General features: G+C 40.9%; 1 protein-coding gene across 5 annotated transcripts in view; it reads left to right on the top strand.

Moving 5' to 3' along the window:
* The window catches only part of LOC133616227 (neurotrophic factor BDNF precursor form), a 50,211-nt gene extending 38,580 nt beyond the window's left edge, over positions 1-11,631 (top strand). For 4 of the 5 annotated variants that reach the window (XM_061975394.2, XM_061975395.2, XM_061975397.2 and 1 more), the window contains one exon: positions 9,668-11,630. In XM_061975394.2, coding sequence (XP_061831378.1) covers positions 9,668-10,483 — 816 coding nt within the window. In that variant the 3' untranslated portion in view covers positions 10,484-11,630. Of the gene's footprint in view, positions 1-478; positions 497-9,667 lie in introns of those variants that run through there. The other variant, XM_061975399.1, reaches the window with a different exon arrangement.
* Positions 11,632-12,572: the final 941 nt, after the last annotated feature.

The following is a 12,572-nucleotide window of genomic DNA, read 5'->3' as shown; positions in this document are numbered from 1 at the left end:
TCCACGCAGGCTCCTCATTCCAAGCCTCACAGTCTCTCTTGTCTTGTCTTCATCCGCCGGGCTCCTCCTCTTCTTCTTCTTCTTCTTCTTCTTCCTCCTCCTCCTCCTCCTCTCGCAACTGCCGCTTCTCTCCCCGGCTGCCGCCGCCGCCGCTGCTGCAGCGGCACGCACGCCCGCCCGCCCGCACGCATCTAGGCGACAGTCCGGCGCTTTCCACACCGTGCGTCTCCAACGGAGCCGTCCAGCCATGGGAGTGCATGACCTCACCCATGCAATTTCCACCATCAATAATTTAATCTATTTGCTGCAAACCTGAAGAGATCATCACACCCCCCCCCCACCCCAAGTCGAGGGAGAGTGCCTAGCGAGGGGAAAAGTATCGCTTAAAAAAAAAAAAAAAAAAAGTCTAAATAAATTACTCAGGGAGTTTTGCCCAGGACATCCCAGATGACAAAGTCCTGTTGAATGGTCTTGTTTTACGACTGGGCAGCATAAGGTATGTTTTTTTTCTTGCTATTACAACTTTATAGGCTTGAGGGGAAAAAAACAAAAAACTTAGTTTTTGTTAGTCTTCATCATTTGCAATGTTATTACTATATTTTTTATTTTGTGTGCGCTTTGATCACATTTTTAAAGACATCTATATTTAGTGAGTGAGAGAGAGAGAGAGAGAAAAAAAAAAGTGATGGACTCATCACTCATTAAGACTTTATGATGGGAAACCCGAACCCTGAGCTACACTTTAGTCTACTTCTTCCTCGGTGTTGAGTTTGTGTTGCATGTGTTCAAATTACGAACATGCAAACTGTCTATCTGGTTTCTTTGGAAGGAGGGGGGAAAAGCTGCCATTTTAACACGGTCTTTGGCGTCCTCTGCTGGCCAAAGTTGACGACTGCAGTGCCCCAATTTGCAAGGGGTTGTTTTAACTGGGTTTGCTTTGTAGGTCTGAGGATATTGTGGCAACACAGGAAAGTATTTTCGGGGTAATGCTCACGTAGCACTACATAAGATGTGGAAACTGTGGCAAAACACAACTTGACTTGCTCGAAGGGGCGACCTAAATGTAATATAATGGATGTTTTTATAGCTGGTGCTGAGCACATTGAACGTGACCTAACATGTTACTATGTAAACAAGGCCTGGGTTAAGAAAATGAACACACAAAAAAAAAGGAATGGCAACCACAGATCACATGTTTATCTCTCATGTTGAGGTTTTTCTATAGAAGAAACGACACGCTGATCGGTCCATTTTTTATGCCCTGATATAAACTTTTATGTCTCGCTGTATTCCCCACCTGGTACAAAAAGAAGACACATGAGGCTAAATTACGTATGGCGGCTATACAGACAAAGCAGAGATGAACAGGTGGTCATCTGGTGTGTGCGTGCGTGTGTTTGTGGACGTCAAAGAGTCTTGTTCTTTGTGCTTCGTGCCCCAAGGTGTGTCGCCAGGAATAAAAGCATGTTTGAGCAGCGGCTATTGAGGCCTTTGTGTCCACTCTGTGTAATCTGTCATGACTCAGACGGATGGACGGATGGGAAAGAACGGATGCTTCTCGTAGAATGTGATAAATCAAGAGAGTTAATTATCTGACCCAATGCCGTTCATGTTCGAAATCAAGGTACATCTATACAACTCTATGCTTCGAGGGCTCCACACGGTCCTTCCGTTCTTTCAACTGCCATCACACGAAAACAGGCTATGCCCAATCCCGCGGTGCACGTCTTGTATAATTCTCAGCCAGTCCCATAGAAATTAAATGATTCATTGGCTTTATTGCATTTTAACAGGATGTTGATTGAGAACATAAGCCGTATTGATCGTCCTGATGGAAACAGGAAATCTCAGAGATATAAATAAAATCATTTGTTGTTCCCCGTGTGAGGATACCCGGGGGAACGGCATGCAATTGCATACTGTTGAGTGGCATTACCCCCGGCAACCTCCTCCCCTCCGTTCTCTCCCCTGTGGAGACCTGGAAGAGACGTCATCTGTGGTTTGCTGCGAAATGACGCTGCCGCTCTCTCCCCTCCCCTGCTACTGCAATATTACCCCTGTGGTCGGTTACGGAAGATGCAGCACTTTGTCTGCACCATTTCCAGCATGGTGTTTGACGCCGTTTGACAGTAATGAGCGCTCTCCCTTCATTTCCGTGATGTGGAAGTGGAACCATTTGTGCGCAGTGCTGATAATAATATCAGCCCTAAATGCATCCTACACGTAACACTTGTGACTGGCATTGATCCCGTAAACCCACATGATATTCTGTGCTGGGAAGGCCCGCTGTTTGGAAACAATAATGAGGGGTTAATCTGTGTGGTTTAGCATTAATCAGGTTTCATGAGTATGGATTTGCTCTTTACGCCATCTTTTTGTTCTCATTGTTGTTTTAATTGGTGAAAGGGGAAAAAAGACCCACAATCTCCAGGCCCCTCCCTGCACGTCCTCCCCCGAACACAGTCACACATCGTGGTGGAGCGCGTCACTGAGCTTGGGGAATGAGTGGCTCATTAAGAAGAAGGATGTGATATTCTGAATAGACTGAGAGACTCCCAGCACATCTATTTTTGGAGTGGATATCTCTATGGCAGTCACCGTGATGTTGGTTAATTGCAGCCCCAGACACCAATTAAGAGTGAAACAAATGCTTTTAAGGCAGGGTTTGCTCCTTATTTACCGTAAAGGTCCTTGCGTCCACTCTGAGTGGAAGCAGGAGAGTGTGTGTGTGTGTGTGTGTGTGTGTGTGTGTGTGTGTGTGTGTGTGTGTGTGTGTGTGTGTGTGTGTGTGTGTGTGTGTGTGTGTGTGTGTGTGTGTGTGTGTGTTTGCTCACTGCGTTTCCTGCATCAGGTTGGGACATGCACAGTGCAGTCAAATCCTGTCTTTTTTTTTTTTTTTTTTTCAAGGATTCCCTGTGGAAAATGATTGTTGGGTACCCAGCCAACATTTTAACATGTACATTAGATTCCCGCTATCCGTTGGGTATTACGTTCCAAGACCACCCGAGAATAGCAAATGAACGCTATCCCTCCATCCATGCATGTTTATCTGGGTATAGGTCGCGTGGTCAAGCATGCAGTCTCAGTAGGGAAGCCCAGACTTCCTGGTCCAGGTTCACCGGAGGAACACAGGAACACCCGTAAAAATGTTTGTTTTTGACAATAAAGCCTGGATTATGAGGCGTACTGAGGTGCCATTATTAGGGATGGGTACCAAATTCAGTACTTAAATAGGTATTGACCAAAGTCCGTCAATACTACCGGGTACCAATTCACGTAAAATCAAACAGCGCCATTTTCCGATACTTTTGCTGGTTTCAAACTCAGCACCGGTTCAAGCACTTGGCCGTTAAACAAGCAGTCAAGCGGGCTCAACCGGACTGCTTCTAGGTAATGTTTCAATTTTCCATGCCAACAAAGCAAGAAAAAGGCACTCAAAAGTACAGTAAGTCTCCACTTTTCAAAATGTGCTAGCTCGATGATAATTTCCATTGGATTTTCCTAAAACATGCTAAAGATTAGCATAAGCGATTTTACACGGTGATTTCAGCACCTTCAAATTTGTAATGAAAACTACAACTAAGATGCATGTTACAATCAAACCGCTGGTGTGTAATACATGTAATACATACAAGAGTGGCACATTAAACTTAATGGCAAAGACTACTCCCCGTCTAAGACAAATCACCGTAGTCCATACACTACTGCCATCTATCATCTTGGAATTGCGACTGCATGCAATGTATACAATATGATACAGTACAGTCCACAAACAAGATAACAACTGGACAGCACAGCTCAGCGTCAAATTTTTTTTTTTAAGCAATCAACATTTATTAACATATTTGAACACACACATAAAAGTACCAAAAATTGGTACCAGTATCTATTCAAATGTAAAAAGTACTCTCCCGAGCTCACTCCTCCCAAACCAAACCCTCCAATAGCTTGGCGTCTACATTCTAACATTTGCCCAAATCGCAAAGGCAGAATTGAAAATATGTACACTATACAGACCTTTTCTATAACTAGTCCATGTTCCAGGGTAAACAAAATAATGAGTGGGGGGAGGGTTATACTGCCAAGTTTTTGGATCCAATACGGACTAAATACAAGGCCAATATTTCTCATCTTTGATCAATTTTACTTGAAATTGATTTTGATTTTGTCCTTAATATGTTCATCATTATGCAACATCTGCCAGTGGCAACTTCAGCAAACAGCAGTGTGCGCCCTGACAAAAATAAGGCAGTGAATGGCCTTGATTTTCTAAGCCACACACTAAACAAAGAGTCCGACACAAAGATAATGTCACCATGCCATATTTTGTTCTGTGACAGAGAGGATGGGGAGGTGTGGCTCGGTTGGTAGAGCGGCTGTGCCAGCAACTTGAGGGTTCCAGGTTCGATTCCCGCCTCCTCTGTCTTAGTCGCTGCCGTTGTGTCCTTGAGCAAAACACTTTACCCACCTGCTCCCATTGCCACCCACACTCGTTTAAATGTATCTTAAAGATGTAGATAATGAGTTTCACTAAGTAAACCGCTTTGAGTCTGTAGAGAAAAAACACTATATAAATATAATTCACTTCACTTCTACAATAGGTACTCGGTTTTGGTTGATCTGTTTCAAATTTCAGAGGAAGGCCGAATCGTACAAAACCCAAAGCAAATTCTCCCCATAAGAAATAATGTAAACCAAATAAATCAATTCCAGACACCCGGTATATAAACACAAAACAAATTTTATATGCAAAAAAATGCAAAAAGAAATTTGAAAAACATTTAAATGATGAATGTAATGGATGAATGAACATTTAACATTACTTTTTCTTTTATTGACGACTCTCGTTTAAGGGTTAAAGGGGAGAGCAACGCAAAAATAGTTTGAGTGTTTTCTTAAATTCAATAGTGTTTCTCACCTTATTATCCAAAGTGTTGTTTTTTTTGGCCTCATGGTGTTTTGTTTTGTTTTTTGCAAAGTCCTGATTGGCCTCAGCTGTGTCCCTCGGCATGTTCTAAGTATAAAACAAATGTATCATTAACGAAATATAGTTAACAAACTTAATTGGTTTTGAACAGGGTTTTTAAATAAAAAAAAGTGAATATATTGAAGCAAATTTCTTCAAAGGAAACAATGTAAAACATGAATAATAGGTTCCAACCTTGACAAAAATCTATATTTCCATAAAGGTTTATATACTTTAAACCTAATATAAATATATATACAGTACTGTATGTCAAACAAATATAACAAGGAAGTGATGGATCAACTTTCCAATCAATAACAAAACCAAAACTGTCTTTCTCGTATGCAGCCGCCCAGCCGATACGCACACAAACTCTCACTATCCCTGTGTTGGAATCACAGTTTGAAATCACAAAACTCCTTATTAACTTTAACAGCTACTACAATGATTAGGAATTAAAATAAATTAATCCACATTCCCTTGTTGGTTATTCTTCTTTAACGTGCACCAGAAGAGCGGTGGAGGAGGTAGTAGGCAGTGTTGACAACGCTGTGGATATTTCCTGAAAGTTTCACACCACACATTGCTGGTCCATTGCTGTCTTTAGATTCATATTGAGCTAGAAAAACTAGAAAATTGCTGTAAAAAGGCTAAAAAACACCTAAAAAGCACACAAAGTATTCATTGGCACATTAGCTAAAGACAGCACTGCTATGCTGCCTGAATGAGCTTTAGAGATCCACAATGGATGTGCTCTCTGGCACAAAATGGCTGTGCTGTGAAGCACATAATGGGTGCAGGAAACATTTGTACACTGAGACAAAGTTTGTACACCAAAGTATATATTTGTCGTGCTTTATAAGTCGAAATTCAAAGAGGGGTTCGTAAATCGAGGTTCTACTGTATTTAATTAGATATTACAATAATTTGTTTGGTGTCCTTTAACAGAAAAACTTTTGTTCAGACCTTTTGTTCACTAAGCAGTGCATTAGTGTGCTGTGACCGTGGATGATCTTACTTCACTTAACTGGTTCCAAAATGATCATTTATTTGAGCCATTTCACCAAATCGGTCCATTTTACTTGTTGTATTAAGTATTTTTTCAACTCAGAATCTGATAATAGTATATAGCATATATTTAACTACTGAAAATGTGTGTTGGTTCATTTCTGGGAACTTTATGTATTTTTTGTACAAGGTTCCTATGGCAAAGTTGACTCATTTAGAAATCATTGATTTGGATTATGTTGCACATTGAAAACAGAAAGTGAACATCTGTGTTAGTAATTGGTATGAAGTAGAAAAGTGGTAGGATTAGATACGATTTGCTTTTTCCTACTCCTTTTCGAACATATTGTAAAGGGAAATGAAAATATGTAATATGTGTGATGTATCATATTGTAACTGTCTACATCAGTGGTTCTCAACCTTTTTTCAGTGATGTACCCCCTGTGAACATTTTTTTAATTCAAGTACCCCCTAATCAGAGCAAAGCATTTTTGGTTGAAAAAAAGAGATAAAGAAGTAAAATACAGCACTATGTCATCAGTTTCTGATTTATTAAATTGTATAACAGTGCAAAATATTGCTAATTTGTAGTGGTCTTTCTTGAACTATTTGGAAAAAAAGATATAAAAATAACTAAGAACTTGTTGAAAAATAAACAAGTGATTCAATTATAAATAAAGATTTTTACACATAGAAGTAATCATCAACTTAAAGTGCCCTCTTTAGGGATTGTAATAGAGATCCATCTGGATTCATGAACTTAATTCTAAACATTTCTTCACAAAAATAGAAATCTTTAACATCAATATTTATGGAACATGTCCACCAAAAATCTAGCTGTCAACACTGAATATTGCATTGTTGCATTTCTTTTCACAGTTCTTTTTGACAGACATTTTAGTGAGGGTCAAACCATCATGGCGTGGGGGAAACTCTGGGTTTATGGTAATGAATGGAATAGCCTACTTGATTTGATGTTCAGTTTATGAACTTACATTCATATTTTGTTGAAGTATTATTCAATAAATATATTTATAAAGGATTTTTGACTGTTGCTATTTTTAGAATATTTAAAAAAAATCTCACGTACCCCTTGGCATAGCTTCAAGTACCCCCAGGTATTTGAGAACCACTGGTCTACATGTTCGAAATAAACTTCAACCAACCAACCAACCATTTGAGTTGGAGTGAGTTTTAGCAAATAATTAGGAAAGATAAGGGACGGGTACCGAATTCGGTACTTTTATAGACAGCAGCCAAAATCTGTCGGTACTATCGACTATCGATTGACGTAAAATTACGGTGCCATATTTTGATACCTTTGTTGTTCATGACGTCATGTTCGGTTGCATACTCAGCCATTTCAAACATTTGACGGGGAAACCAGCACCCAAACAGCACTTAAGATTGCCTATCAGTAATGTTGACATTTTCAATGCCAACAAAGCAAGTATGACTGATAGAAAACACTGGAGCGTACATTAAGTCTCCACTTTTTGAAAATATGCTAGCTCGATGCTACTTTACATTGGATTCGCCATAGACATGCTACGGATTAGCATTGGTGATTTCGACACCTGCAAATTTGTTAATGAAAACCGCAACTAAGATGCGCATTACAACCCAACGGCTGGTGTGTAATAAGTACAATATTTACAGTATAAAGACTTTTTATGACTAGCTTCATCTTAATGGAAAAGACTACCCACTGACTAGGCAACACTACTGCCATTTATTGTCTTGGAGTTGCAACTGCATGCAAAGTCTACTTTATAATACTTGCAAATGAGAGTAATAATGATATAACAACTGGACAGCACATCCAATCCAATCCAATCCACTTTATTTATATAGCACATTTAAACAACAAAATGTTTCCAAAGTGCTGCACAACAATATTAAACACAATTAAAAACAATATAAAATAAATATGATTAAAAACAATTTCAAAGGGTAAAACCAATTAAAACAGTAAATAGAAATCAACATTTTAAAAACACAGAGGACAACAGAGGACCACACAACTCACGTAGTGTTAAAAGCCAGAGAATAAAAGTGGGTCTTAAGACGAGACTTAAAACACTCCACTGTGGGAGCAGTTCGAACATGGAGGGGCAGAGTGTTCCAGAGCTTTGGGCCGACCACAGAGAAGGCCCTGTCTCCCCGGGTTTTAAGTCTCGTCTTGGACACCACGAGCTGGAGCTGGCTCTCGGACCTCAGAGCGCGCGCAGGATTGTAAGTTTGGATGAGGTCCGAGATATACTGAGGTGCCAGTCCATGTAAAGCTTTAAAAACAAACAGCAAGGTTTTAAAATAAATTCTAAAATGAACAGGGGAGCCAGTGCAAACTCTCAAGGATTGGGGTTATATGCTGGCGTCTCCTGGCCCCTGTTAAAAGTCGTGCTGCCGCATTCTAGACTAACTGCAACCGGGAGAGAGCTTTTTGGCTAATGCCAGTATAAAGTGCATTGCAGTAGTCCAGGCGACTTGAAATAAAAGCATGCACGACTTGTTCAAAAAGGTTAAAAGATAAAAACGGTTTTACCTTTGCTAAAAGACGAAGATGATAAAAACACGATTTTAAAACGCCATTGACTTGTTTGTCAAGTTTAAAATCGCTGTCTATAGTGACTTTGGGACGCACATAATTTTGCAATGGTCCCAAGTCAGTGAGGGCCGGACCAAACACTAAAATTTCTGTTTTTCCCTCATTCATTATTTAAAAATTCTGGGCTAACCAAGCCTTGACGTCGCATAGACAGTTGAGAAGGGGTGTCAGGGGGCCGTGGCCTTTTGAAATAGGCATATACATTTGGCAGTCGTCTGCATAAAAGTGATAAGACACTCCATGCCTCTTAAAAATCTCTCCAAGAGGGAGGAGATATAGAGCGAACAGGATGGGGCCTAGAATAGATCCCTGGGGGACACCACATTGTTAAATACAAAATGATATTTTATTATTGAACAAATGAACATTGATTAACATTGATTAACAAATGAACACACACATTTTGAGTGAAGTGAAGTGAATTACATTTATATAGCACCTTTTCTCAAGTGACTCAAAGCGCTTTACATTGTGAAACCCAATATCTAAGTTACATTTAAACCAGTGTGGGTGGCACTGGGAGCAGGTGGGTAAAGTGTCTTGCCTAAGGACACAACGGCAGTGACTAGGATGGCGGAAGCGGGGATTGAACCTGCAACCCTCAAGTTGCTGGCACGGCCACTCTACCAACCGAGCTATACCGCCCCTACTAGTACAGGTATTAATTCCCAGGTACTGGAATTTGGCACCGTATTAATTCAAATGTGAAAAGTATCCATCCCTAACTGTGCAGTTAAGTATGAATGAATGATATTTTTCCAAGGTTGGGAAACGTCGGCTTAGCACATAGGGACCGAATTGGACAAAGTTTGTACACCCCTGCCTTGGCGAGCTCTGCACGGCAGCGTACAACGCGTCCGCCTGTTATCTGCAGTCCCTCGCTATTTTTAACACAGCACAGCTTTGGTGAATCGCTGCCAACAAATAAAAATCAAACGCGGGGTGATCACAGTGTGCAAACGTTTTGAAAACACACTGCCAATGACAAAAGTCTTTTTCAAAAGCTGCAGGAAATAACAATCGACATAATTAACCAGCTGGATCTCTCTCTCTGTGTCTCTCCCTTTCCCCTCTTGTCTCGTCAGTTCCACCAGGTTAGAAGAGTGATGACCATCCTGTTCCTTACTATGGTTATTTCATACTTCAGTTGCATGAGAGCCGCGCCCCTGAGAGACGCCCCGGGCATGCAGGGCCATCGGACGGAGGGCTACTTGGGCGCAGCCGCCAGGGGCCACGGGACTCCGCAGAGCGGCGGGGGGCCAGGCCAGCGCGGGGGGCTGCCCTCGCTCACAGACACCTTTGAGCAGGTGATAGAGGAGCTGCTGGAGGTGGAGGGAGAGGCAGAGGCGGCACAGCTGGGACAGGGGGCCGGCGGGGGTCTGGCTTCGGCGGCGGTGGCGGCCGACGCCAAGGATGTCGACATGTACGACGCCAGGGTGATGATCAGCAACCAAGTGCCTTTGGAGCCGCCGTTGCACTTTCTTCTGGAGGAATACAAAAACTACCTGGACGCTGCGAACATGTCTATGAGGGTGCGGCGACACTCGGATCCCTCGCGGCGTGGAGAGCTCAGCGTGTGTGACAGTATTAGCCAGTGGGTGACAGCTGTGGATAAAAAGACGGCAATAGACATGTCTGGGCAGACAGTTACCGTCATGGAAAAGGTCCCTGTCCCCAATGGCCAACTGAAGCAATACTTTTATGAGACCAAATGCAACCCCATGGGGTACACAAAGGACGGCTGCCGAGGAATAGACAAGCGGCATTATAATTCCCAATGCAGGACAACCCAGTCCTACGTGCGAGCGCTCACCATGGATAGCAAAAAGAAGATTGGCTGGCGGTTTATAAGGATAGACACTTCATGTGTATGCACATTGACCATTAAAAGAGGGAGATAGTGTATGAAATGTATAGATTTTATTGAAGAGTTTAAAAAAGAAAATACAGAGAAAATATCTATTTGTATATATACATAACAGGGTAAATTATTCCGTCAAATGAGAATTTTATGGACTGCATGTAAAAAAAACAAAAAATGAAGTTTATACAGTAAAAGTGATATAACAGTCTATTTATTGAACATATTCATGACCTTGTAAACGATTAAAAAAAATCTGATCAGTCATTTGCGCCCACTTTAAATTACCATGTCACATTCCTCCAAACGTGTTTCTTTTGCCAAGATTTACAAAATGAAGGAAGAAGAGGAAAAAAAAACAACAGGAATGAGAGCAAGAGAGAGAGAGAGAGAGAGAGGACAGTTCCATCGTCAAAAGCTTGCATGCTGCTTCAATTGTGAATCGCGAAATTCTCCACTTACAAAAAAAAAATTCTATAAAAAATAGGACGCCGATCAAAAAACTTTCCGTTTCAATACTCGGCGGAGAACAAGTTTCCTCTCAAGTAATTTATCTGTTTACTGTTCTAAACTTCTCAAGGTATAATGTTGGGAGTACATACTATGTCAAGGTGCTGTTGTCAAAGCTTTGCTGTTTATTTTTTTATTCCCACCAGAGAAAGATATATATATTAGAAAAGAAATGTATATATCTATATATATATATATCTATATATATATAATGAGACATGTTTCTGGGTTAATATTATTCATTTTGTATGTTGTGAAGTTGTTTGCAATATTAAACTGAAATATTTGAAGAAATAAAAATGACTATAGGCAACTGAAAAACGAAACCGATGTTTCAACCCTCCACTTTTAGGTGTATATATGCACAAACGCTGACGCACATAAAAAGAGACAAAACTGACCAAGAGAGCCGATATGTGGAGGACAGTATAGATCCCCGCTGTAGTTGCAGGGGTTACTGTCCGAGACCACACGCAAATCGCAAATAAATGCAGGTAATTGACACGCCCAGAAAAAATGTCTGGATTATATGTACGTCCTTTTAACCCTCCTGCTAACTCGACGTTCTCCTCTGATTTCGTATCAACATTTACAATAAAAGTGACTGTTATTTTTAGATTGGATTCAGCCCAGGAACCCTCCCAGTCTCTCTACATGTCCGCCCGCCACAATGGAGGCGAAGAAGCTAGATGCACAGCAACACAGTCCAGGTTTAATCCCTAAATATGCCTCAGACACTTCTTGAACACATTTTTTATTATAACATGTAAAGCGGGGCTATCCAAGGGCCAAATCTGGCCCGGGAATGACACAATAGACAAAAGATTTTTCTAGCAAATTCTTTAAAAAATTGGAGTGTTCCTGTTCCATAGAGGATTGAATTGACATTTTAACGTTGCTAGCACACATTGAACACTAGGATCCAAACTTGAAAGTTACAAAACTGAGGTGTTACTCAAGTCACCCCTTTAAGTCCTCTCCTTTTTTGTCAGTTAACATTTTTTTCGTACTGTGATTAATGCAATCAGTAGTCATTTGTTCAACGTCTTTAGTTATACTAGTAGTGTTCCTTAAGGTTCTGTTTTAGGTCCTTTTTTTTTTGTCATTTGGGCTATTCAATTTGTGGCCTGCGGGTTCAGTTAAAAAAACCTGCGAGAAACTCACCTTTCGCAGCAGATCATTGAAACAATAAGAGTGCTGTCATTGACATGAGCTTTGACTTGCATTCAAGCAGAAGCTCCTGTGACTCGGACAAAATAAATAGACCAAAATCAAATTTCCACCGCTGGTTCTCCAAAATACACAAAATAAGACTTAACAGTGAAGGAAGAGGTCTGGCCCCCCAGTCCTTAGCTTTCTGGAAATATGGCCCCCCAAAACAACTTAGTTGAATACTTCTAATGTATAGGTACTTACCACTAATAAATAATAATGACAATGCTTTTAGCCTGGTTAGTCAGCTAACGCTAGAACCGCAGCTATATAGTATGTGGCTCCGGATGCCGCCGGGCTTTCCCGGATAGGAGTCTACATAATGCACACTGCTCGCCTGTCGTAATTGCATTCACAACTCACAATCATACATTAACTTGTGTTTACTTTGCTGCAAGTTTTGAGAC

The sequence above is a fragment of the Nerophis lumbriciformis genome, linkage group LG15 (genome assembly GCF_033978685.3).
Source record: "Nerophis lumbriciformis linkage group LG15, RoL_Nlum_v2.1, whole genome shotgun sequence".
Taxonomy (NCBI): domain Eukaryota; kingdom Metazoa; phylum Chordata; class Actinopteri; order Syngnathiformes; family Syngnathidae; genus Nerophis; species Nerophis lumbriciformis.
Note: the sequence above shows the minus strand (reverse complement) of the source record. Positions and strands in the feature narration are given on the sequence as shown.